Source organism: Nothobranchius furzeri, chromosome 14 (genome assembly GCF_043380555.1).
Source record: "Nothobranchius furzeri strain GRZ-AD chromosome 14, NfurGRZ-RIMD1, whole genome shotgun sequence".
NCBI lineage: Eukaryota > Metazoa > Chordata > Actinopteri > Cyprinodontiformes > Nothobranchiidae > Nothobranchius > Nothobranchius furzeri.
The window spans coordinates 47451134-47477958 of record NC_091754.1 but is presented as its reverse complement, the minus strand read 5'-3'; the positions used below and the strand labels follow the sequence as shown (position 1 = coordinate 47477958).

Here is a 26825-nt window from a genome sequence, read left to right as displayed (position 1 = left end):
AAATGCATTTGTTTGAGGAGGAAGAGAAAGGAGTGTCAGACTGCAGGACCTGGAGTCTTACTTCCTGGTATGGGGACATCTCCTCTGGCTAACAGCAACACAACTACCACTGACTCTGCTCTGCTACGTTGATGTTTTATCTCCACAAATAAGACAAGCCTGGAGGAGTTCTGCTGTGTGGTGGAGTAGCTAATGCTAACCATTAGCTTCTACTAGCCAAGACGCGCTCTGCTGTTTCCTGGATGCTAAACCAACAACCTTCCCCGTCGTGAGTCAAGATGGATGATTTCATGAATGTTAGTGAGTGTGACGTAGATCTGTCAGGATTTTCTAATCTTAGAGTTTCACAGTCTGTTTTCTGTCAGAAGATAATGCTAGGTGTAGGAGACTATTTTCATGTTCAGCCTGCATGAAACACTGATTTATAATCTAAAATAAGTTAAAGAAAAGTTTCTCAGTGAACCTGCTCTTTAAGACTTCGCGTCGAGCTCAATGGATCAGACAGGAAGTCTAAACCTAAAGTGTCAAACATCAGGGAACTTCAAGCTTTTAGGTCATTTTAAATCACATATCAGACACAAGGCCCGCAGGCCAGATGCGGCCCGCGGAGCATTTTTATGTGGCCCGTGAGATAAATATCAAAAATATATTAAAGCTGGCCGATTTTACCGCAAAGACTTCAACTCCCATGATGCTTTGCGGCGTTAGCGCAGAGCCGACGCGCCCCCTCTGTGTTTTTTCCAGCGCCTGCTGCCGGTGTCTGCAGCTCCGCTGTCTCGGACAAACTACACTCCTCTCACTCAGCGCCGAGTTCACTCAGCTGTTTTCTGACGTTGAAGCCCAGAAACGGAGATTCTAGCCGCTCAGTAATGTGTTCACGACTGAAAGAGAAAGTTTTCAAACTAACGTCCAGACAGAGCTGATATAACTCCAGCGAGCAGCGACACGCTCAAACCAGCATGGCCCTGTGGTTGCTGTCGTGTTTCCTCCCCGACACACAACAACGTGGTCAAGCTGCTCAGACATGTTCAGCAGCACAAACCTATGTGAGCACCCGTTGTCATCTAATGTTGTCATTATTATGATGAAGATAAACAAAACAACAGGAGGCTCCTCCTCAGCTCAGGTCAACCCCATGATGCAGGTATCTGGCTGGAACAGGTGAGCATCACAGTAAACCAGTGGAGCAAACTGAGCTTTAAATATGTTGGATTTATGCTCTTTTTCTGCTCCAAAACATGAAAGTTAACAGGTGAGATGTTGCATTTTCATTTAAGATAAAATGATATTTTTATTTTGTTGTTGGCCCGTGAGAAAAGATTTAACCTACAGTAAACAGGAAGTGGAAAGGCTGCAGATAGATGACTAGAATACAAAATCCTTTTATTGTTCCTCAGTGGGGAAAGCTAGATGTCACAGCAGCGATGACACTTATTACAGGAGGAAAAAATGAGAATAAATAAGAAATGAATAAACAAGAAAACATAAATCCTGAATAGATTTTAAAAATGCTGATTTTACCACAAGTAATGAATACCACTGATGCCTTTTATTTAAAACTGACTTGTTCGTGTGTAATTGGGTTATTCCACATTCAGTGTTAACGCAGAAATATGTTTGTTTCCAAATTTAAAGGTTCAAAATTGCATATATGTTGATAAAGAAAATGTGCAAATTTGACGTCACTTTTTCAAAAAATATTAAGTTTGGCCCTCGACTCAGTCCCAGAGTTTCATTTCGGCCCCGTGTGAGTTTGACACCCCTGTTTTAAATACTGCCTGAGTAAGGCTTCATCCCCCCCGGGCTTCCAACAAGCTGTGGAATGAAAATAATTCATCTAGATCAAAGCATCATTGATAGGTTCAACCTGAGCGTAATAAGACCCTTCATACCTAAAATATAGTTAAACATACATTAGGAGACAGTCAGCAGGGGGCCCTGCTTTCCGTTTGGCACTTCAGTTGGTCCAACAGTTAAAATGAAAAGGTTCTGTCCTGAGCCCGGTGTTTGTTCAGGACTTCAGTGTTTGAGCAGCAAATCTGTGCTACACAAACACATCGGTTACTTCCTGTCAGACGAGCCTCAGGGCTAAGTTGGCCCAGGGATTTTGTTGGAAGTTTTCTCAAACGTGCTTCTGATGTTCTGGTCGTCGCTCACGTCTGACCAGAAGTCTGGGTTGTCCTGGTACCATTGGGCTAGAAGAAACACTGGTAAGTAATCTATTACCATGAGAATGAGAAGTATTTGTTGGTGTGTCAGTACACCTGTTTGTTTGATCCCTTCAGCCCAGGGCACCTGCTCTCTCCAGCCCAGCTGCTGCAGCTTCTCGCACCTGATTGGGTACCGAAGGTCGACCCGCGGCCTACAGGAAACAGACAAGTTCAGACTATTTCCTGGAGGCGTGGCTATTTCCTGTCTCACCTCTCCGGCACGAACTCCAACCAGTCGTTCACTTTGGAGTCCGCTATGTTCTTCACCTAGAACAGGTCCAGAAACTGCTTCATGAACGGAAACCAGCTGACTCGCTTTAATAACAACCGACTCTAAACTCACCATCTTCACGAGCTCACGCGCCAGCTGCACGATGGGAATCTCGAAGCTCGTTCCCACGTTGTAGATCTCCCCCACAATCCCTCTCTCTAGAACCAGCAGGAAGGCGTTGACGGCGTCACTGACAAACAGGAAGTGGCGGGATTGGGGGAGGACTCCTTGGATGGTGCTGCAGCAGAAAGAAAATACATGTTAAACAGAGAACATAAAAAAACCAAAGTCTGACGGTGAAAAGGGAGCTGGGTGAGTTCAAACCAACCATTTCTGGTTCTTCAGCAGCAAGGTGAGAAACCGGGGAATAACCTACACAGAATGGGATTTAGCATGAGTAATCCATTTGCTACGCACGTTCGAACCATTACAGAAAAAGCAACAAGGTGGGTGTTTGTGTGAAAGATGGCGATACCTTCTCTGTGTACTGCCTGGGCCCGTAGATATTGTTGCTCCTGGTAATGATGATTGGAAACTAGAGACACAAGCAGGATTTAAATCTAGCTTTAGACCAGAGGAAAACCCACCAGACACCCTTTACCTGATACTTGTCCCAGTACGATTGGACCAGGTACTCTGCAGCTACCTTTGAGACAGCATACGGATTGGTGGGTCTCCGAGGACTGCTCTCATCAAACACCTTCAGAAAAAATCCCACCTGACCTGTTATACACCTCAGACGGGTCAGTTAAAGCACATGAACCAAACAAACCCACCGACCTCGCCCAGACTGCCTCCGTACACCTCATCGGTGCTGACGTAGATGAAGCGCTGAGGTTGGTGTCCAGCCCGGTGAGCGGCGTCCAGTAGAACTCTGGTTCCATCAACGTTGACCCGCTGGAAACTGGACGCGGATCTGAACGAGGCCTCTGCAACGAGAAGTAAAAGCTTCAGGTAAAAGCTCCCTTTGACTGGACCGAGCCAGCGTCCGCTGCTCACCAACGTGGGTTTGAGCTGCCAGGTGGAAGATCACATCAATGCTTCCTATGCTGAAGAGGTGGTTCACCAGCTGGGAGTCACGAACATCTCCCTAAAAATCAAACAGCACGACATCGATCAAGTCTTCATTATAAATATTCAAATGTGAGGTTTTACCTTAATAAAGGTGTAGTTCGCTTGGTTCTCAACACTCTCCAGGCTCCTGGAGCTGCAGCAGTACTCCAGCTGTGGCAAGAGAATAAGATGTCCACATGACCCAAATAAACTTGGAACACCAGATAAGCAAAGTGTTTCACTTACATTATCCAAGTTAATAATCCTCCAATCTGGGTGACTGGTGACCAGTGAGCTCACCAGATGAGAGCCTCTACAGACAGATCACCAGATGAAGTAAAACACCTGATCTCAGCTGCTCATTTCTGACTACAGTAGATAATTCTAAAGGTGCTAATGCTCAGGATGAACTCACATGAATCCTGAGCCTCCTGTCACCAGGACGGTTCTGCTAAAGTCCATCTTCCGGTCTTCACTGGCTGTTATTTCACATTTAGGCATAAAAATGTCATGTTGATCTTTCCATCGACTCTAAACAAACCAGTTAAGAATACATGAGCGCTTTGTTTCACCTCTGTTAAATAGTGTGGTGTACGACAGTTTGATCCTGCTTTACGGTATTGTTGACACGTTGAAAATGGGCGGAACGTTTCTGCCCCCGCATGTAGACCAAGTTTTGTTCACTGATTGGTTAAAGCTTATGAGGCACGAGCCCACGCCCAGTTTCATTGCGTGCCTTACACGTCAATCAAAATGTCAACGGCAGCTAACGGGGAGAGCGAAGAGGACAAGTAAGCTAAAATACGTGTAATTTCCGGGAATTCCTTTCAAAATAAGAATGTTCGGGAAGAATTTTTTACGAAATAGTTGCACAATGACAATTATGAGACAGAACATCAATTACTTTTTTTTAAAGTAAGCTTTATTTGCTCGTTTACCACAATTTTCTTCTAATCCTGGTTGAATCACATAATTAAAAGTTGTTGAACAAACTTTTATTTTGAAGCGTGAACACCCCAATTCCTGGTTAGCCCTAGCTTAACTCGTTGACTTCACGCGCCTGTGTTACTTCTGGCTTCGTGGCTCATTGATTTGATCAGTAAACGCTCATTTCTTGGTGCCGCTTCACGCTCTAGCGGGAAATGTCGCGTTTATTCGCGACGCTCGTGGCCGCGGTGCTGCTCGGCTCCGAGGCTTCTGGGAAAACCGTGACGGGACTTTTTAGGAGCGAAGCGGCGAGACAGGAAAATGGCCAGTTCATCACTAAATTCATGTTCCAAGGTAACGTTTCACGTCATCAGTTTGTTGTTATTTCCCGCAGCCTCGTTTACCTGCGGGTTGTGATGACGTCACCACCGATTTCTGCTCTGGTCCAGATCTAGTTATCCAATAAAAGATCAGATTTATTATTGATGGGCTCGCTGATGCTCGGGTTTGTCAAACAGAATAAAAGTTGTTTTATTATCTTAATAAACTAGAATGAACTGTAAGCTGTGTATGAACTATGTTTCCATGCGTGCTGGCTGGACCAGGTGGTAACGGTCTGGTGGTGTGTCGGTTGGAGAACCCCCTCCTGGCTGCTCAGAGGGAATCCAGGCTGCTGCTGTATCAGGATCTGGACTCGGATCTAGACAACCTGAGCTGCTCCCAGAGGCTCAGCAGAGCCCACTTCACCAGTAAGAACCCGTCAGCGCTGAAATGCTGACGTCTGATGCGCCGTATTGATTTACTCTTCCTCCTCAGTTCCTCTCAGCCAGGAAGAGCACAACCAGACGATCCCTCCTCATTCGTCGCCCTCGCTCTGGCGGGTCCTGTATGCTGACAGATGCACGTGTCAGGTAACTGAGTATTCCATCCTACGTGTCGCCCACTACCTATTCTTAACTCTTTTCCCCTCCTTTGTGATTCTGCCTGCAGGAAAACTCAGTGACCCACTCCGATGTGAGGTTCACACTCCTGATGTTGAACGCCGACTCTGCGGGGAATCCTCTGGAGCATTTCAGTGCCGAGGAGACAGGTCGGACCTGCAGAGATTAGGAATCTTCTCCTGCTCTTTCCACGCTGTCGGTCTGGATCCTAACTGATCTCCATCTTTTATGTTGGGCGTGACTCTCAGGGCTGCACAGCTTCTACTTCCTGCTGCTGCTGGCCTACTTCCTGGCCTGCTGCATCTACATCCAGCCTCTGTGCCAGGCTCTGAGGAAAGGGGGGCCCATGCACACTGTGCTCAAAGTGCTGTCCACCGCACTGGCTCTGCAGGGCTGCTCTGCCCTCTGTAACTACATCCACCTGGCCAGGTGGGCTCAGAGGCAGTGTTTAATGACTCTGGCTTCTACAATTGTCTGATTGCTCCTCCTGTCTGCTGCAGGTACTCCAGAGATGGAACAGGATTTCCTCTGATGGGCAGCTTAGCTGAGCGTACGTCGTTTTCTCTGCTCACATTGAAGCTTCAGATGTTTAGATTTTTATTAAAGTAAAAATGTGTCCTCCTATTTTATTTCAGTCTGGGACATGGTGTCCCAGGTGTCCATGCTGTACATGCTGCTGAGCCTGTGTATGGGCTGGACTCTGAGCCGGGGCAGGAAGCCTCAGTCCAGACCTCTGCAGTGGGAGCAGTCTCCAGCCTCCACAGCTGTGGCTGTGGGTGGAGTCATCACACAGGTAAGCACACCTCCTCCTGACAGCTTGTCTGATGTGATCTGGTCTGAGATGATGTTGGAACTGTCTCCAGGGTGTGCTGCTGCTGTGGGAGCAGTTCTCAGAGTCAGACAGCGACCACCACAGCTACCACGCCCAGCAGAGTCTGGCCGGGCTCCTCCTGCTGGCTCTGAGGGTGGGGCTGGCCCTGCTGCTGGCCTCCATCCTCTACCAGATCATCTCCACGGAGAGGAGCACCCTGAAGAGAGACTTCTACTTCAGCTTCACCAAGGTAACCGCGCCGGTCCCCGAGGCAGCATCCAGGTATGTCCGTCCGTCTGAGTCTTCAGCTGCTGTCTCTGCAGGGCTGTTTCCTGTGGTTCCTCTGTCACCCCGTCCTCGTCCTCATGTCGGTGATCTTCAACGATCATCAGAAGGAGAAGGTTGGGTTTTTATTTACACATCCATCCATCCTCTAACGTAACTGATAGATTCAGAGTTTGCTTTCACTTCTCTGAAGGTGGTGACCATCGGTGTGATCCTCTGCCAGTCCATCTCCATGGTGGTCCTCTACCAGCTCTTCCTCTCCCGCTCTCTGTACTGGGAGGTGTCCTCCCTGTCCTCCGTGTCTCTGCCACTCACCATGTCCAGAACGAACCACAGGGGGCGCTACTGAAGACGGCTGCAGCCACAAACACCAGAATCACGGTGAGGGCCGAAGCGCCTCCTCTGGACAGGAAAGAGACTCAGAGAGTGGACGCGGTCCGAGATCGGTGCTCCTGGGAGGACAGTTACCACCAAGGGTTACCAGGTTACCACGACGACAGAATGATCAGAGGGCATTTACTGCAGCACACTAGCTCTGATATTTACCTGCAGCTTCTGTCACGATGGCTGAGAGAGACGAGGTAACGGTCCGGCGGATCCGCTAACGTGGGACGGAGCAGAGGTCAGAACTCTGGATTTAGGTTGATGTTCTCATTTAAACTCCTAATTCACCAAGAAGCAGCTTTGTTCAGTCTGAGCGGCGCCGGATCGAATGTCAGAAAAGCACAAAGAGATGTGGACTGGTGTAGGTTTTATGTTTGTCACAGTAAAGGTCAGGTCAGGTGGTTTTAAAGGTGTGTGTGTGTGTGTGTGTGTGTGTGTGTGTGTGTGTGTGTGTGTGTGTGTGTGTGTGTGTGTGTGTGTGTGTGTGTGTGTGTGTGTGTGTGTGTGTGTGTGTGTGTGTGTGTGTGTGTGTGTGTGTTCAGCTTCAGCGATAATTAGCTGAGTCGTAAACCAGCGGTAGCCTCTCACTGTGAACATGAAGGTCTGAGCTGATGGACCGTTACCTGTATGATGCATGATGTAACACGTTACACCATAAAAGGATTCCACTTCCACACGTTCTCTCTCTCTTTATTATGGAGTTGACGTCACTTCTCCCGGCATGCAACAGTTCAAATTGAAACGGCGCCATCTTGGCAGGCAGTAGCCGGCAGCTAGGCTATTTGTTATTGTCAGAAAACTCAATAAACGGGGAATATGGTAGATTCCTGTTGTGCCCCAGGATGCCAGAACAGACACGGACAACATAAGGAATGAGCCATCTACAGGATTCCTCAAGATCCGGAGTGCCGCAAACGTTGGATCATTGTAATAAAACGCGCTAGCCTCCGGGCTAAAATGAAACAGGGATCCCGAGAGTAAAGGTTTTCGCTTATGCAGCGACCACTTCATATCAGGTACTCAAACCAACGTTTCCTCAACTGTGTATGGTATTTCTTTTAAATGCTTTTATTATGATTCTTAGTGGGCTTCCTAAACTTATTTTGGCGTGGCTTTTTCTGTCTTATTACTCATAGCAACAAGTAAACATCACGTAAAACATTGCCTCGTGAGTTCTGCGTGCTGCCGTTTACGTGTTTAATGATCACAGCAATTAAAGAGCAAGTCACCCCCTATCAGAGTCTTACTCAACTCCCACTTCATGTTTGAAAAATGCAACAAATGCTGTTGCCTAGCAGACCGAGAGGGCGGAGTTGCTAACAAATACACACACGCACAGGCTCACAATGACATTGTGACATCATAATGTACCAGCTAACATCACTGTGTACTCTTAGCCAATAGCGGTGGTAGATTTAAATTCAAATGCAGTGCAGAGCTTTTACCTGACGATGGCAAAACACTGACAGTTTTAGTCAGAATATTCAACTGGTACATTATGATGTCACAATGTTGTTGTGAGCCTGTGTGTGTGTGCATGTGTTAGCGGCTCCGCCCTCTTGGTCTGCCAGGCAACAGCATTTGTTGCATTTTTCAAACATGAAGTGGGAGTGGAGTAAGTTTTTTGTAGGGGGTGACTTGCTCTTTAAATTTTAACTAAGATGCACTAAAGTGCCAAATGATTGACTACACATGTCAACAGTGCGATAAGACACTCATTTGTCTAGTTTATCAGCAAAAAAATGTGAGTTGCTCTTTAACTAACTACGCTGTATTTCATTTTTAAGCAATGGTTGATCAATTGTCAGATCACACATAAAAAGCACTCTGGATTGCTATTATCTGTCTCACCGAGACAGATCACAGACAGATCCTGAGATGCTCCTGCCTGACATATTTTTATTCATGTAAAAAAATCAGACTAGTGATTTCTCTTGGTGTTCAGTTTATACATTCAAACAGCACAGCACTCTATTCAAACTACTTACATGTAAATCTGTTATTTTGTTAGCAGAGTTGATTTGTGTTGCGTTATGGCACTAGAACTTGAGTAGATAAGTAAGATAATAAGAAATCAGACATTGTCTTCATTCTAACGTATGACTCCACCACTGCTCCTCCATCAGATAGGGGAGGGTGTGGAGCCTTACACCGCCATTTTATTGTGACGTCAATTCGTTCACAACAACAAACACCTGTGGACACTCAATCCAACATATTTGTCCATCCATCCATTTTCATCTGCTTATCCGGAGTCGGGTCGTGGGGGCAGTAGCCTAAGTCAAGAGGCCCAGACTTCCCTCTCCCCAGCCACTTGGGCCAGCTCCTCCGGGGAAATCCCAAGGCGTTCCCTGGCCAGGTCCGCTCCGACAGCTTCTGGCGTTTTTAGATAGATAGATAGATAGATAGATAGATAGATAGATAGAGTTTATTGTCCACCTCGAATTGAGGCAGAAATTCGCCTTTGACATGGCTCATCTTACAATACAATCCATATTGCATTCACACAAATATATAAAAGACAATTAAAAGATATTAAAATGTTATCGTAAAAAAAAATAATAATAATAAATAAAATAAAACTTTAAGAATTCAAAATTTTAATTGCGGTGGGAACAAATGATTTTTATAGACACCTTTCTTGGCCAATGGAACTCTGTACCTCCTTCCTGATGGATGTAGCTGGAAATGTGGGTTCAGTGGATGGGTTGAGTCTGCACTGATCAGGGTAGCCTTCCTGTGCACCGCTCGCTCGTGAAGAACAGAAAGTGGGATCTGAGGTGAGCCTGTAATTTTCTGCCTAATTTAACAATGTGAGAGAGTTGTGTTTTGTTTTTAACTGTAAGAAAGTTATACCAAGCTGTAATATTGAAAGTTAGAATGGATTCAATCAGTGATTTATATACAATTGTTAGGATGTCCTTGTTCACATTGAGTGCTCTTAGCGTCCTTAGCAGGTGGAGTCTTTGCTTTCTTGTAGACACCGTTGCTGTGATTTGCAAAGGACAGGTGGTCATCAATTTCTGTTCCCAGATACCTGAATGACTGAACCTGCTCCACAGGCTGACCCTGTACGCTGAGGGGTTTGAACAGGGACGTGTCTGCCTCACTGGCTGCCCCACAGCACATTTCTTTAGTTTTTGAGATATTCAGCCCCAGGTGAAAGTCTTCAAATGTCTGGACCAGATTGCTGACCGCCTGCTGATATTTAGACAGGTCCTTCGATGTCTTCACTGATGCCACCAGTGCCATGTCGTCTGCATACTCATACAGGGTCATTCTCTCACTATGGCACCGGATGTTGTTTGTGTAGACAGAGAAAAGCACTGGGGACAAAACACAGCCTTGTGGCAGTCCAATGCTAATGACACCTTTCATGGATTTAAATCCTCTTAAAAACACTTGTTGTGGCCTGTCTTTCAAAAAGTTGTGGATCCATAAAAGCAGTGTTGTGTGGAGATGGAGATCTGAAAGCAGTTCCAGCAAAATGCTGGTGTCTACTGTGTTAAATGCAGAAGAAAAATCCATGAATAGGATTCTTGTGTATGGTTGCGTAGAGTCCATGTGTTTAGTGACAGCATTTAGAAGAGTGAGACTTGCATCCTCTACACCACGTTTTGCCTTGTAAGCAAATTGTAGGGGATCCAGCTGGTCCGAGATGAATTTTGTCAAATGTCCTCCTACTACCCTTTCCATGCACTTGCACAGAACTGATGTAAGGGCCACGGTTCTAAAGTCCCCCAGTTCTTTTGCATGAGCTTTCTTGGGGATCGGAATTATCACGGATTCTTTCCATTGCTCTGGAACGCAGCCAAAGTCCAGAAGGAGCTGGAAGAGTCTGATGAGTACCCCACCTAGCTGGGTGGAGCATTCTTTCAGAACCCTGCCACGGAGCCCATCAGGGCCAGAGCTCTTGTAGGGGTTGATGCAGCGCAGGATGGTGGTAACCTCCTCCTCGCTGATTGTTAGCGCTGGTTCAGTGAGGCCCCTGGGGGGGGGGGGGGGGGGACGAAAGGGGGCGAACGCTGTTGAAGCGGGCAAAAAAGACGTTCAGGTGTTCTGCCAACGAGATGGAGTCATGGCAGTTGACTTGCGGGATCTCAGGGTCTCTTCCCATCATGATGTTCAGGCCCTGCCATGCCTTTCGAGCATTTCCAGATGTGAGTTGGTGCTCCACATTCTGTGTTTGTTTCCTTTTTGCAAGGATGGCTTTCCTCTGAAAGTCTTTCTCCAGCACCCTCACGCGCTCATAGTCCTTCTGAAGGAAGGCCCGTTTCTTCTCCACCAGGCACATTTTAAGTTCCTTTGTGATCCACTTTTTGTTGTTTGGGTGTACTTTTATTTGCTTGGTAGTCGTAACTATTTCTTCGCAAAAGAGAATATCTGAGGTCATTACATCCGTCAGCATGTTCAGATTGTTTCCACTGTCATTAAAAAATACGTCCCTATCGGTCATTTCAAAACAGCCCTTTAATGCTTCACTCGAATCCTCATTCCAAACTTGGATATTTTTTGTTACCACTTCCCCTGTCTTCAGTTGTGACCTGTATTTTGGTAGTAGTAAGACTACATTGTGGTCTGATCTACCAAGAGGTGGACGTGACTTTGAGATGTGTGCATTTGGGATGTTGCCATAACACTGGTCTAGTATCTTGCTTCCTCTTGTGGCTGTTGTGACACATTGCCCTAGATTAGGTAAATATGTTATGATGTCGCATTTATTAAAGTCTCCCAAAAGAAATACTGGCTGATCTCCGGTTCTGTTGACAGCCCTGTTAAAACTATCTGCTATGGCGTCAGCAGCTAAGTTAAAATCAGGGCCCGGCACGTAGACCAAGATGACAGTGATTTGAGTAAACTCACGTGGGAGGTAGTGTGGTCTAAAAGACACTGTAAATGTTTAAATTGTATCCCTGGGGCATGGTAAGGATCTGAGGTGTTTAGTCTATTTAATTTATGACTTTGTAAAACAATTTCTTCGGGTTTTAAAGTGTGAAGTAAAATCCAAGCCGATCCCGTTCATCTTGTTTACCTTTGTTGCCTGCCAACATGACGTCCGGAGCTCTATAACTTTGGTTTTATACTTGGAGACATTTCTGTCAGATAAAAGTTCAAGAAAAAAGCATGATAACAGTTTTATTCTATTTCAGAAGCAGCTAAATCCATTTAAAACGAGCTAATATTTAATCTTCATTAAAACGAGCAAAAAGGCCCTCAGTGCTAATATGTTCTTGTCTTGGTTCTCCCCCAGCTCCCATCTTGATGCATGCTTTTATTACTAAGTATTTTCTGTTTATGACCCTCCAACAAAAGCTTACCAGCCTCAGCTACAAGGATTGTACTGAAAACTCATTTATTTATCTAAAATGCTTAGTTTTGCTGCAGGTTTAAGCGGAAATGGTGCATGTTTCATTCATGTTTGTCTAACTATCATAAGCTCACATTAATATTCTACTTGTTTTCTCACGGTGCTTAAATTCGTGTATATTTATTAATAATAATAATAATAAGAAGAAGAAGAATAAAGCCCTTTATTGTCCCTCATTGGGGAAATTCTGGTGCACCAGCAGCAAAGCTACAGGTAAGTTAAGAAAACAACTGATTCACACAAATATACAGTATATATATATATATATATATATATATATATATATATATATATATATATATATATATATATATATATATGTATATATATATGTATGTATATAAATGGAAAGAAAAATAAGAATAGAATAGAGATAGTAAATTATTTACAGCACAGGATGTAGCAATGACACAATTATATAAGATGTTGTAATAGCAGCATGAGACTAGAGATGGAATAATGCACAATCGTCCAATGTTGGACTCAGATTCTGTGCTACGGAGGCAAAAACTCCGTAACTGGAAATGTAAAACTTATAACTGAAGCAAGTGGAATTAAATCTGTTTTAAAGAAGTTTTGCTAATAGAGATTTTTTTTAGTTATTTCATAAAGACTTTTGATCCCCAAGACAGCGTATTAAGAGTCACTAAGAAGAAAAATAAGGCAAAACATGAGTTCATGTGACCATAGATGTTTGTCTCGATGGCAGAAATGCACAGTTTTAACTGAGTAGATTAAAGAAGATTTAATTCTACTAATAGAACATTATCTTTGTAACACTTTCTAATAAGGTTAAACTAATTCATATCAGGCCTGAAAACTAGAGCGTAAACATCTTCAAATGATCTGAAACATTACGTTCCTGTTGGTTTAACCTAAAGTGTTCACCGTTTAAAAAATGCACATTTTAGAGTAGAATTATTCATGCTAATCAGAAAAACAAATAAATGACAGCTCGTCACGAACAGGATTCGAACCTGTGCGGGGAAACCCCATTGGATTTCGAGTCCAACGCCTTAACCTCTCGGCCACCGTGACTACGCTTGCCATACTACGTCATTACGTAAGTATATATAAATAGAAATTTCGGACTGCTCAATTAAAATTTGCAGTGTGACATGTGCGCTGTTAATTCCAGAATTAAACTAATCACCTTCCTATACCGTTGTGCATAATTAATTAACCTCTTGTGTACGTGAACAAAGCTCGTATATGGTCACGTGCTGCAACCGCACTTTTTCAAACGACTTTGCTACAAGAAGTAATGTTTACACTTTTCACCACACGACCCAAAATCTTTAGCTTCTTCTCTTACCTTTGTTTTGTCAGCATGTTGTAATTAATGCAACGTAAAAACGCTGAAAATGCAACAGGCTTCGAGGTGCAGAAATCCGATACACCTCCTGCCGCTGGTGGAGTTGCATTCAGGGTCAGCTTGGGAAATATGCAGAAACTAATCTTCAAATGAAAATTTGGTTTAAAATTTTCAACTTAAGCTATTCTAGCATTGATCTTTTTGATATTGTGTATTCCTGCTGAGTTTGAGGTATTTGATCGTCTATTTACTTAGTTGTGTCTTCTTGAATCCAAAGTTCTCAGTGGACCTTCACTTTTCTTTTTTCCATGAATGTATCACCGATTACGTGGACAAATCCTACGTTTCTATTAGCCCGTCAGTATAAGCCCCACCCACTCCTGACGAGCAATAATAGCCCTTTAATTACACGTTTAGCAACGAGAACGTTAGCTTTACAGCAAAGATGATAAACTGGAAGGTAAATATAAGGAAGCCTGTTATTCTTTTGTTATCCGGTAGTGTTTTTTGTTATTTTAAAGCTTTCTGTTTCCCATGTTGTGTCGTAATGTCACTAGCATCATGCTAGTTTCTCCTTAGCATCTCCTTTCTAGCTTCACGTAAATACTTGTAGCACATAAACATGAACACGTGCTTATTTTGACAGCTTAATGTGTGGAGCCGCTTTGGTGTGAGCTGCTGTAAGTAAAAGGTTGAGAATAACTACCAGAGCAGCCCTAAAGGTTCAACTGAATGTTTTAGAAAAGGTCATAAACTGAACTGCGAGCACGCCGAACTTTAAAGTGGTGTGTAGCACTAAGGTCTCGTGTTTTTTATATTTTATTGTAGTTAAAAATGCACACTTTTTTTTAATTGCAAGTTTTGTGAGTCCAGTTTGGCACATGCGTAAAATACCTGTGGCTTTGGATTTACATGGAGTGCAGCTGCCACACACACACACACACACACACACACACACACACACACACACACACACACACACACACACACCACACACACACACACACACACACACACACACACACACACACAGTGACCAAATTAGCTTCCACCTCCCCCGATGGACAGCTGAGGAGGACAGAAACATCTCCCGGGTCCCGAACTGTTCCAGTTTCTTTCCTCTCATGATGTGAAATCAAATGCAGAAAAATTCCGTGTTTTTATCTGTGGAGATGCTGAAAAGTTTGATTTGTTCCCAGGCTTTGGAAAATGTCCCCCTCCTGTTTTACATCCTGGCCCTGAAGACGCTGCTGCTGTGCCTGGCCTTTGCGGGGGTGAAGATCTACCAGAGCAGGAAAGCAGAGCAGGTCCTGAAGATGCAGCAGGCTGAGAGGAGGAGGCTGGCCCAGCAGACACAGGAGCTCATCGACAACCTGAAGGAGGACTAAGGAGGACGTAGTCGGGTTACGGGTACGTTTAGCTCTTCTTTGCATATTTGGTTATTTAATGGTTTCCCTGAACCATGTACCATCTCTAATGTCTCTTTTCCTCTCTTTTCTTCTGATCAGAGCAACTTTATCCCAAAGCGACAGATCTCGGACTACCGAGCTTCAGGAGACCGATGATGGCTCCAGCACTGGGAAGTCTGAACCACCATGTTAGTTTTATACCTTATGTAAATGTTTGATACATTTTCAAAGAAGGAGTCACACAAACTCGTGGAGGAAGACCAGGACTCGACCACAGAAAACCTCAGAATCATCGAAACTCCCAACCTTCACCTGATTTGACCAGATTCACACAGAGTTTATGAAAACCAGTAAAAGGCTTGTAAAAGCTTCAAAACGGAGTTTATCATGGAAGAACGTTTTCTATGAAGAAGCTTGCAGCTTTTTTATCATTTATAATAAACTGTTTTCTACAGGCAACAGTGTTTATTCCTAAAATACCTTCTGTGATCAAGTGTTTTATTATTGTACAAGTTAGCAGAAGAGTTCCCGACAGGTCCCAGCATTCCTAAAAGCTCTTCCTAACATTCCTGACTGCAATTCCTAATATGGCAAATGAGATGAATATGACTTAAATGCCTGTGGGCGGTTTGATTACCCACAGTTAGCTAAGGTCGTGGACCGCAGATGGACTTATATTAAAATCATTTTATTCGGGCCTCAGCGAGACACATAAGCTAACAGGCAGAGTGCTTGGGAGCAGTCGTCAGCCTGTTCTAAATGAAAACATGCAAAACACACTGAATAAAAAGAAAATAAACACAAACGAGTTAACTGAATCGTTCACAGGAAACTAATAAATCCCACCGACAAACCCGGCCCTGAACCCCACTGAGGGTAAGTATGTTTCACGCTGATGTCGGCATCAGGAACGTGCCGAGTCAGTGAGCCAGAGCTTCTTCAAACCCGTCCTCGGAGCAGGACCAGTGGGGTCAAACACGAGTCAAAACAGCAGCGTGTCCCAGTGCGCCATCGCCTAAAAGACGCACACACACACACACCTTACTGGTGTATTGCTTCCCAATACTAACAGCACGACTTAACAAGTCCTAACAATTCTAAAATCAAGTCCTAACAGCAAGTCTTAACAAGTCCTGACAATTCTAAAATCAAGTCCCAACAGCAAGTCCTAACAATCCTAACGTGAAAGTTTCTTCTCTTTCCTGGCACCAGAGGGCGCTGCTCCTCCATGAGTGAAACTCCAACTTTCTGATTGGGGAGAGAGTTCCAGAGTCTGGGGGGCCACAGCAGCAGATGATCTGTCACCTTTGGTCTTTAGCCTGGTGCTACACAACCAGTAGGCTTTGGTCACTGGACCTCAGGGACCTGCTGGGGATTTAGGGACTGAGAAGATCACCAATGTAAGATGGTGCTTGTCCATGTAAGTCCCTAAAGACCAAATGGAGACCACTGAGCTTAACCCTGAGCTGCTGTCCTCAGGTTTCACTTATGGGGTGTTGCAGCATAGTATCTGCACTCTGCTGTTAATGGTGTGTGTTAGTGATGGCCAGGCGATACGGAGACTCCAAAGCTTGCTTTGTCTAACTGAAGCAATGCGTTATAGAGGGGGAATCTTTAGTGCGATTCAGTTGATGATAAAGCATAAAAGTGCAATAGCACAGAGTTTGTGTGTTGGTGTGTTTTGGTTGGGGTGGATTAAGTTTGTGAGAGTTGTTAATTTGAGATTTCCCCATGGCAAGTGTTCCTGGAACAAGCAAGAGGCACGCTTCTGATGCTTTGGGAGCATTTTGATCATCATCAGTAGGTTGAGCAACTGCTTTCTATTAAAGTGGTAATGTTTAAAATAATACAATATTATATTTTCTATCAACCAGGTTCGCTGCTTGCTGTGTTCTAAACATCTATCTCATAGCAATAACACTTCATCAATGTGGAGACCCTTGGGGAGTGATTTACATGCCCACGACACAACACTGCCTGGAACTGGAACTTCTCCAGAGAATGCTCAAGATGAAGTCAGTGAGCTAGGTGTTGTCGACGTGTGTTTGTGAAAACTAAACAGTCGTTCTTCAAACACCAGTAGGCTAAGTGTCTAGGAAACTATTCGTGTGAATAGCTGGTTTACAGACAGACATTATCCTTTCACCTCAGAAGAGTACGTATTGATGAATGACTGCCATGCCATGCTGAAGCCAATCCACCAAGCCACACTGGAGGTTTCTGAAGAAACAAGGGTGCCATGTTCAAAAGTAATACCACTCATCCGGATGCTAAAATACAACGTAGCGACCAAGTGTTCACAAAGTATCCATCCCGTGGCTAAATCCTTCCCTCATCATTTACACAGTAATTTAAGCCTTCCAACACTCATGGATCCACGATTCAAGGACGAAACCTTCTGCTCTGCTACAACCGCCCAAGAAGCAACCAGAAGACTCACTAGGAAAGGTGTCAACATCACTGAGGCAACAACTGGTGATTCCACCCAGTCGGCTGCAGAGCCAGGCGTCTCAGGTGAAAATGCAGACGATTTCTGGAGCCTACATGATCGGGAAAGGAGAGCAGCAAGTGACCAGTGCCACTGCCAGTGCAAGCATTGAGGTTCAGAGGTATGGATCTTTGTGCGTTTACTGGAATGTGTAACAAAATGAGTATAATGTCTAAATGTTTTACATTATTTTCTGTTTGTCTAGATATTTGAAGGAACAACGTCTTCCTAGGTCAGAGGACCCATTAACATACCGGACCAACCACAAGGACCTGTATCCATACCTGTATAAGTTGGCCATGCACCGTACACCTGCGTCGTCTGGACCGTGTGAGAGCCGCTTTTCCAGGGCAGGAGAAATTGTTAATCGAAGGAGAAGCCGTCTGAAGCCAAACATTGTGGAGCAAATTCAGTTTCTAAATAAAAACTTGTAATATTTTCTAATCAGGTAATCATCTGTGTCACAAAACACTTTCACTGAACACGTACAACACACGGCCTTTTGTTGGATTGCACAAGCATGATTCTGTAATTTACTACACCTAAAAAGGACACATGCACACAATGTCAACAGAAAAGGCGTTCACAAAACAGGTAATACACAGAAAAAGCACTTTATTGGATTATAGAAGTGCTGGATGAAAAAGAAGAAGCATGAATCCTTCTGAAAATGCTGTTAGGAGGTTCCACTGTCTCATCTACATCCTACCCGGGCTTGAGTTAGTGTTTTCTTTTTAGTTCTGACAACATGATCTGGTGGTTGTCATCCTCTTTAGCTGTAGGACAAATATCTACTAGACTAATAAATAGGATCCGTTCATTTCTAGTGGATCTGTTGTCCTTTTAGGTAAAGCAGCTGTTACAGCCTGTTGGAGATATCTGACAATGTGTGTTTTACTTCTTATTCTTTAGTTTTATGAGACGTTTCACTCAGATTAACGTTGACTTTGCTACTAAGTGTTGGTTCTAGATCTTAGCAACGAGCTTTATGCTTCCTGCTTTGTTTCTTCTTGCGGGCAGCAGTAGCTCAGGTGGTACAGCGGGCTGCCTCATGATCGGAGGGTCATGGAATCGATTCCAGCTCCCGCCAGGGGTTTCCTGCTGTTGTGTCCTTGGGCAAGACACTTCACCCAACTTGCCTGTGTTAGTGGTGGTCAGAGGGGCCAACAGCAACAAATGGCAGCCTCGCCTCTGTCAGACCTCCCCAGGGCGGATGTGGCTACAAGTAGCTTATCATCACTAGCAGTGTGTGAATGTGAGAGTGTGTGAAAGCGTCTTTGGGTGTCTAGAAAAGCACTATATAAGTTCAATGCATTATTATTATTATTCTTATTGTCATCAGAATTAGAAGCTTGAATGACTGAGCCAATGGCTGAAAAGGCTCCATCAGCTGTTTCATTTGGTGGTGGGGGCATCCAGTAGCAGCTGAGATGCTGATCTCAGCGCTCTGACTGGATCATGATGCTGCAGCTAATCAGACACATTTTATTTCCTTGAAGAGTCTGAAACCTCCTGAACGGAATGATGAAACTAACAGGAAGCCAGTGTAAAGAGGCCATGCAGGAGTGATGTGGTGGTGCCATCTCCTACCCGTCTACATCTGCAGGCGAGGTTCAACAGAGTTCTTTCTCCTTCAGAAACTAAAGGACATGAAGTTTCTGACTGAAGGTTTTCCATCTATGGATGCGAGATTTAACGAGGAATCAGGTCCAGTTGATCAGAAAGATGCATCAGGGTCTCTGCTATTAAAATGTGTGCAGCCACACAACATTTTCATGGTGCAGAGAAACATCTGAGAGGATGCTGTTAGAGATGAAATCAGCTCCATCTTTCCATCGTTGGTGTGAAAACACACAGAGGCAGAACCAATGGGAGCAGGTCTCTGAGCAAAGGCCATGTGACTTTGGATTTTCAAAGTAAGACTTTTACTGGATCAAGGCTCTGAAAGAACTTCAGAGAAACGTCCTTCAGCTTGTTAGAGAGGAAACGTTTGTGAGGCAAAGAGGCACGTTGACTTCTTGTGAGGTGAATATATCTTGAAGTTGGTTTTATTACAGCACCACCATCAAACTAAAACACAATAAATTCAAAAAGATAAAACAGGAAAATATATTTGAAATGATATAAATATAACATAAAACACACCTCGCTGGGTGACACAGAAATGAAAACCTCAGGTTGCTCTCTTGAACTTTCTTTACCCTCAAATTTTCACAATAAATGTCTGAATAAGAAATAAGGATATGGATAATGCCAAACATATTCAACTAAAAACATGGCAGGAAACGCATCCCTGTCTGGAACCACTGACTGAACAAAGATAAACAATAAATATGTAAAAATTACAAGGATAACATGCTTTGTGTGTTCTGTGGACTCTCATGCGTCTATTGAAACTTGACTTTACACAAAATCTTTGTCGACAGAGCTGACAACCAAAAGGCTTCTGTCCTACACCCTACCTGTGATTGTTTAATGTTGCCTTTGATTGTGCAGAGCACCAGGCTAACAACTAAAGGTGACGGATCATTTGCTGCTGTGGCAAAAAGGTTTTGTTCTTGTGAAGCACCTAATGATTTTTATCTTCAGAGGCATTTTAAAAAAGATCATTTCTTCTTCTGGAAATTTTTTTTGTCCACAGGGCTTACAGGCAAAATGTTTTCCTCTTGTGGGGACTCTGATGTGTCTGTTTAAACTTGGCTTTCTATATCTTTGTCCACAGAGTTCACACGCAAAGGTTTTGTCCAGTGTGGACTCTCATGTGATTGTTTAAAATGGTCTTTTGCCTGAAACTTTTTTCACAAAGTTCACAGACAAAAGGTTTCTGTCCTGTGTGGACTCTCAAGTGAGTGTTTAAATGTGCCTTTTGTCTAAATTTTTTTTCACAGAACTCACAGGGAAAAGGTTTTTCTCCTGTGTGGACTCTCACATGAATTTTTAAACTTGTCCTATGACTAAATATTTGTGCACAGAGTTCACAAGCAAAAGGTTTCTGTCCTGTGTGGACTGCCATGTGACTGTTTAGATTTGTCTTATGACTAAATCTTTGTCCGCATGATTCACAGGCAAAAGGCTTCAGTCCTGTGTGGACTCTCATGTGACTGTTTAAATTTGTCTTTTGACCAAATTCTTGTCCACATAGTTCACAGGCAAAAGGTTTCTGTCCTGTGTGGAGTTTAATGTGTTTGTTTAAACTTGTCTTATGACTAAATTTATGTCCACAGATATTACAGGCAAAAGGTTTCTGTCCTGTGTGGACTCTCAAATGAGTGTTTAGATGTACCTTTTGGGTAAATCTTTTTTCACAGAGGTCACAGGCAAAAGGTTTCTGTCCTGTGTGGACTCTCATATGTCTGTTTAAATTCACCTTTTGACCAAATTCTTGTCCACATAGTTCACAGGCAAAAGGTTTCTGTCCTGTGTGGACTGTCATGTGACTGTTTAGATTTGTCTTATGACTAAATCTTTGTCCACATGATTCACAGGCAAAAGGCTTCAGTCCTGTGTGGACTCTCATGTGACTGTTTAAATTTGTCTTTTGACCAAATTCTTGTCCACATAGTTCACAGGCAAAAGGTTTCTGTCCTGTGTGGAGTTTAATGTGTCTGTTTAAACCTTTCTTATGACTAAGTATTTTTCCACAGACATCACAACTAAATGACTTTGGTTCTTTCTGGACTGTCTTACACGGGTCTACTAGTTGCTTCACTCCAACACATTTCTTTTTAACCAAACAAACAGAAGACCTTATTGCTGAATGACTTGTCACTCTCAGATGTTGCTGGAGAGACTCCTTGTGGAGAAACTGTTTACTGCACTCAAGGCAGCTAAAGGATTTGTTGACGATCTTAACATTTGGCTCAGAACACCTGCTTTCATTCCAGTCATCGTCTTCATCTCCAGTTTCAGGCCCAGAATTTGATAGCTCAGCATCTAGATTCACATCATCATCATCATCATCCTCTTCATCATCTCCACTAACTTCAGTCTCTGAAGAACTGGATGTCTGTTCATGACGGTTCATATATGGGATGTTTGTAGTTTCTGCTGTAATCTGGTCAGCTGAGCTTCTTGTTAAAACATCTCTGTCATCCACTTGCTGCTGATATTGAAGCTGTGAGAAAAGAGGCTTCTCTTCATCATCCTCACTCTTCGTAGGAACTGCTGTGAATAGAAACCTGGCAGCATCAGTCTCCTCCTTCAAGTGGAGCTGTTCTCCCTCCAGACCGGTCCAGAGTTCCTCCTTTTCCTCCTTTATGTGGAGGTGTTCTGGGTCCTGCTGGTCCACACCAGGAACTTCTTCTTTAACTAGAACCACCTGTTGAACATCTGTAGGAACAAACAAATGATGTGAATTAACCATCGCTGTAACTCCATATTCACACATATAATAATAAACAGTTTTATCAAGTTGGTGAGATCAGACTAGACTCAAAATCTTAAATTTAGTTTAAACAATTATTGCACATGTTCTGTAAGTACTATAAACGTTCTTTCACTTTTCAAATATCACAAGTCTTGTGCTTTATAAAAATAAGCTTCGACAAGCTAGAACTGTACATTTTCATCACTAATTGAGGAGAATAAGAATAATCCTAAATTTCTTTTCAGTACAGTTGCCGAACTTAAACTGAATCATAGCTCTAAACTAGTGGTCCGCAAGTGGCGGCCCGCGGGCCCTCTCTTTGTGGCCCCCAAACCCTGTGCGCATCCCCCACCCCCACACGGCCGACCGGGAGGTGTAGGATGGATCAAGCTGAGGAAAATAATCAAATACTCAATGCATGAGATGCAGACATAAACGGTTCTGCATCATAGAAGAGTACCATAATCAATTATAGTGGAATGTAGTTTTGTTATTTTAACGGCGGCACCAGCGCAGCATCCACATCTGTCAGAGCGGTGTTGTCCACATTTACCAGGTAGGAAACTTTGGTCCACCTTTATGTGGTACTGCAGGGCTGAGCGCTGGAGTTGTAACCTGAGACCGAACCCAATCAGCCCGATCGGTTCTGTTGGATTTGGGCCGTGAATTATAATTGAGAACCCCTGCTCTAAACCATCTATTTCCTTAGCTCTCAGCAGCAACGACTTCATGGGATTTTTCATGAGTAAAATTTTATTTTATTAGAAACAAAATCATTAGCATCCTCCCTAATGCGATTTCTTCTTCCTCAGTGAGGCAGCATCTGAGATAACCGCATGATCACATCTCTCCAGCGCTTGATTCCCTTCACTGGCTGCCAGTGTATTACAGAATTCAGTTTAAATTGTTGCTTTTTGTTTATAAATCACTTTATGGTCTGGCCCCTCCTTATATAGATGATTTATTGTCACCCTACACTCCTGCCAGGAATCTGCGGTCGGGCTCACAGTTTTTATTATCAGTTTTAAAGGCTGGCCTAAAGACGAGAGGAGACAGGGCTTTTTCTGTGGCGGGCCCTACACTCTGGAACAGTCTTCCTCTGCAGATCAGGACCTCTCAAAGTCTGGATGTATTTAAGTCCTTGCTTGAAACTCATTTATTCAGCCTGGCTTTTATGTAGGATGATTTTATTTTTGTCGTTGTCATTCTTTCTCCTTTTTATTGATTTTATAATTGTGTGATGTAATGTTGTTTTTATCCTAACTTGCTAATTTTAATGGTTTTATGTTTTTTTGTTGTACTTGTTTGCGATTTTATCTTCTGTGTTGTACAGCACTTTGGGTTGCGGAAGCAATAATAAGTGTGCTTTAGAAATAAATGTGACCTAGAACCTCATCTGTGTTGATCCAGTTGAGCTTCTAGAGTTATCAAAAATATTAGCTTCATCTAAACCTTCAACTTGCATTTTAGATCCAATCCCAATCAGATTATTTAAAAATGCATTTCCTTTGGTTACTGTCCCCCTTCTAGATATAATCAATCTATCCTTATTTAAACGTACCAGCAGAGTCACACTGGTGTTTGAAAGAGCAACATGGAAACATGCAAGACAGTGGTCCCCAGAGGACCAGGGTTGGGAAACACTGACCTACAACAAGGTAAATGTGGCTTTACATTTTACTACCCCTTTAACGTTTTCATGTGTTTGTGCAGCACACGCACACACGCGCGTGCGTGCGCACGCACGCGCGCGCGCACACACACACCTGCATCCATGCTGTCCAGATCCAGATGGTGAAGTAAACACGATGAAGCAGTCCCAGCTGATGGATGATCCTGAAGTGGTAGCAGGTTTTCTTTAGCCGTGTTTAGCTAACAGCTGCAATAGAAACAAAGCAGGAGAGCTGATTAACATGCTGCTTCAGAACAACGCAGGAGATTAAAGATCCAACGCTTTGGTTCTGATCAGCTGAGGACAGATCCAGTCTGGAAAAGAGGACCTTTGGTCACCAGAGTTCAAAGAGCTAACCGCTTTTTCCTCCAGAGTCACATTCAGATTCGGGGCTTTTCCGTCGGAGAGTGTGAGCAGGATGGATCAGAGAGCGAGCAGCGGTCCTGCATCATGACCAACTCAGATGACCGAGTCTGATAGAGGGAACCTCTTCAGTGTGATGAAAGCAGCAAAACGAGCGCGTTTCTCAGAGAGGCCAAAGGAACAGCAGCAGATCCAGAGGGCAGGAAGTCTAGAGAAAAGCTTTTCTGACCCATCACCTGATTTTGGAGCTTTAGAGTTGGTAACAACGTGAGGTGCGTTACCGCCACCTACCGGCTGGAGGGTAAACAGCTATCCCTCTAAACCAGGGCCAGAATGAAAAACTGAGGACGTCGTGGGTAAAAACGTGGGTATATATGTCGATGGTAAAAGCCAAGCCCCCACAACGGAGCTCTAAAATTGCAATAATACCTAGCTGCAGACCACGCAGCCCTGACAAACCACGTCCCCAACAAAACACGCCCCTTGGCCGCTACAAAAGACGCCTGCATGTTCGAAGACAAGAGCGCTGGCACATTTACATGTATTATAGTTTTTTTGACAAGTATTTGCGTGTATAGCATCCAGTAAATAGTAGTCTGACGGTAACGTTTCGTATTCAGGATAAAAAGAAAAAGAAAACATGAAAGCAGCACCATGGTCAGTGAGGACCTTACTCCTGCCTGTTTGAAAATAGGTCACCACTTTCAGGGATGGAATGATTCTGACACGGCAGCAGTCCCACAATTATCAGTTGTTGTATTTAGCTTTTCCAATGTGTTTTGGTTGATTTGTTGATTTTAAAAAGCAGAAAGTTTGATATGTTGTCAACTTTCAATGGTGGTGGTATAATAAGTGCAAATGTCAATACTCTTTGGATAACTGTAAAACAAACTGATACAATCATTTGCTTTCCTCTGAGTCCACAGGACGCCGACCATGTGTATGCTAAGACACCTTACGGCTTTCCACCCAGAGAGCAGGTGAATATGAGTGAAGATTATTGCATGACAACAAAATAAAATTAATTTTAACTGCAGCGCATGAAGTCATGTTTTTGTGTGTCTTGATTAAGGACAATGACGGCATGGACCAACACAACGTGGTCACCAAAACCAGAGATGTTGGGATCCTGAGTAAAGACATGTCTTACGACAGGCTTGTGGTAAGGACATGCAAAGGACCAAGAATCAACTTATCTTATTTAATCTGCTTAACCAGAATAATTCTGTTCAGCATCTAAATGGTTTTTGATCTAATTTTAGGGAAGGGCTCAGCAAGCTGAAGACCAAAGAAGAGTCAGCAGTGATCTCATATCATTTATCACCCAGGATAAAGGCCTGCTGCTACATCTGGAAGTGAGTTTTAAATTTATAATTAAATTTGCACACTGTAACTAATTTCAGTCAAAACATGACTTATGAATTATTCAAGTGAAACATTTTCTGCTAACCTAGTGTTTGGACATTTACTTTGAGCATCCTCCAAATATCTCTATTTACAGGCAATCATCACAGGAAAAGTGTCATCCACCTGAGCAGGGTGGACATTTTCTTTGAGGAGGTTGAGCAGCTGGACAAAGTGATGGGCTCCTTGACAAGCCTGGTTGAAGCACAGACAACCAGATGTCACAATCAAGTGGCATTCATTATGGATGTGCTTCTGCCACAGGTACATTCTGAAAATGTTTATGTATCACATGAAAATATTTTGTAGTGTTGTAGATTCTCTCTACGACAGACGAAAGTTCTGATTGGTTGAAAATAATGTGTCATGCGTTTCCATGGTAATGTATATCAGTCTGTCTGGTGCAGCCCTGTTTATTCATTTAAACACATAACTCATGACATCTTTATTTCACAGATCATTCACCTGATTATTAATGATCAACAAATGCTTTGATTAGCTTATCACAAATAAAGTACTTTGATTAATCAATGAAAAGCGTTCTTCTTCTGTTCTTCTGTCTCTTCTCCTGGAATGTAAACATAATGAACCAAGCGTCTGACCTTGGCGATGTTACTGTGTGAAGGGGCAGCTGTTAAGGGCAGACCATTATAAACTTCCTAACGCTACAGTAGCATTACTGTTAGTATATAACTCATGGTTAATATCTTGTTACCTGCAACATGACAGACTGTCTACATGAAAGATGTCCTTTTGTTCACGTCATTACTCAGGCAACCATCCATGCGCTTTCAGCTGTCCATGAATGTTGACCGGACAAAGCCACAGAAATGTACAGCAGTGGGCTGCAGTGTGACTGGAGGTATTCTACAAACACAAGAACAGTGCTAATGCCTATATGTATTGTTTTCACATTGTTTATGACAGCCTCTAGGTGTGAATGTCATTTTTACTAATTGCTATTTATCTTTGTCTCATTAGTGAGAGGCAGCTGATGTCCTATGCCATGGAAAAAAAACATGAGCAAGGAGGCTAAACAGAAACTGCTCATATACACGGAGAAATTCAGAAAAGCTCTGGACTCATCTGAATTTTTGAAGAGGCTGTCGTATTGTGTTGACATTTTTTTTGGAAGGTATTTGTAAGGCCAATAAAAGTTGTCGCTGGTTATTTCATTTGTCTGAACTTTTTTCTAAAGCAAAACGTTTCTGCTTTTGTGTTTACAGCATAATTTTTAAAGATTAGTGTATGGTCAATATCAGTTTACTAGTCTTGTGAATTGTATACATAATTCAAAATATTTTAGTAATTTCTAAATAATACATTTTGTGTCAAAGGGCCAGCAATTATTCCTGTTAACAGAATATATGAAATGCATATATACACATGTAAATATGCCTAAAAATTACACATAAGCAGCTTTTCACTGTAAAGAAGCAATAAAAAATCATAAATAGTAACATAAATGTTAACTACTCACTCGTATTGACTTAGACCCACAGTTAGTGCCTGTAATAACAAATGGTTGAAAGTTAAATGTTGCTTTAGGAGGCGTGCT

General features: G+C 43.2%; 4 protein-coding genes and 1 non-coding gene across 10 annotated transcripts; 2 read left to right on the top strand and 3 right to left on the bottom strand.

Annotated features, from left to right (window-relative positions):
* Positions 1–1366: 1366 nt before the first annotated feature.
* On the bottom strand, positions 1367–4152 carry LOC107380924 (dTDP-D-glucose 4,6-dehydratase). 3 transcript variants are annotated; one of them, XM_015952342.3, is made up of 12 exons: positions 3950–4152; positions 3781–3847; positions 3637–3705; positions 3481–3571; positions 3262–3410; positions 3083–3181; positions 2957–3016; positions 2810–2853; positions 2554–2719; positions 2422–2477; positions 2265–2362; positions 1367–2195 (listed from the first exon to the last, which is right to left on the bottom strand). In XM_015952342.3, the coding sequence occupies exons 1-12, from the start codon at positions 4033–4035 to the stop codon at positions 2089–2091; spliced, it is 1092 nt and encodes a 363-aa protein (XP_015807828.1). In that variant the 5' UTR covers positions 4036–4152; the 3' UTR covers positions 1367–2088. The 3 variants fall into 3 exon arrangements, with proteins under 3 accessions (XP_015807828.1, XP_054598975.1, XP_015807827.1); XM_054743000.2 differs by lacking the exon at positions 2422–2477; XM_015952341.3 differs by having other exon boundaries at positions 2265–2719.
* Positions 4144–6993, top strand: gpr180 (G protein-coupled receptor 180). 2 transcript variants are annotated; one of them, XM_070544169.1, is made up of 10 exons: positions 4144–4325; positions 5067–5210; positions 5278–5372; positions 5452–5551; positions 5651–5831; positions 5903–5952; positions 6038–6195; positions 6266–6463; positions 6537–6614; positions 6692–6993. In XM_070544169.1, the coding sequence occupies exons 1-10, from the start codon at positions 4172–4174 to the stop codon at positions 6845–6847; spliced, it is 1314 nt and encodes a 437-aa protein (XP_070400270.1). In that variant the 5' UTR covers positions 4144–4171; the 3' UTR covers positions 6848–6993. The 2 variants fall into 2 exon arrangements, with proteins under 2 accessions (XP_070400270.1, XP_015807826.1); XM_015952340.3 differs by lacking the exon at positions 4144–4325 and adding an exon at positions 4572–4815.
* Positions 6994–13206: 6213 nt separating this feature from the next.
* trnas-cga (transfer RNA serine (anticodon CGA)) lies at positions 13207–13288 on the bottom strand. The gene has a single exon. It is a non-coding gene; the product is annotated as a tRNA-Ser (tRNA).
* Positions 13289–13908: 620 nt separating this feature from the next.
* Positions 13909–15433, top strand: LOC107380936 (small integral membrane protein 11). The gene is made up of 3 exons (XM_015952361.3): positions 13909–14025; positions 14765–14975; positions 15074–15433. Exons 1-2 carry the CDS (start codon positions 14011–14013, stop codon positions 14951–14953), a joined length of 204 nt encoding a protein of 67 aa, XP_015807847.1. The 5' UTR covers positions 13909–14010; the 3' UTR covers positions 14954–14975; positions 15074–15433.
* A 4061-nt stretch (positions 15434–19494) lies between these two features.
* LOC107380921 (gastrula zinc finger protein XlCGF57.1) lies at positions 19495–26808 on the bottom strand. 3 transcript variants are annotated; one of them, XM_070544167.1, is made up of 3 exons: positions 26748–26808; positions 23595–23707; positions 19495–21791 (listed from the first exon to the last, which is right to left on the bottom strand). In XM_070544167.1, the coding sequence occupies exons 2-3, from the start codon at positions 23602–23604 to the stop codon at positions 20188–20190; spliced, it is 1614 nt and encodes a 537-aa protein (XP_070400268.1). In that variant the 5' UTR covers positions 23605–23707; positions 26748–26808; the 3' UTR covers positions 19495–20187. The 3 variants fall into 3 exon arrangements, with proteins under 3 accessions (XP_070400268.1, XP_054598974.1, XP_054598973.1); XM_054742999.2 differs by lacking the exon at positions 26748–26808 and adding an exon at positions 23858–23997; XM_054742998.2 differs by lacking the exon at positions 26748–26808 and adding an exon at positions 23829–23966.
* Positions 26809–26825: the final 17 nt, after the last annotated feature.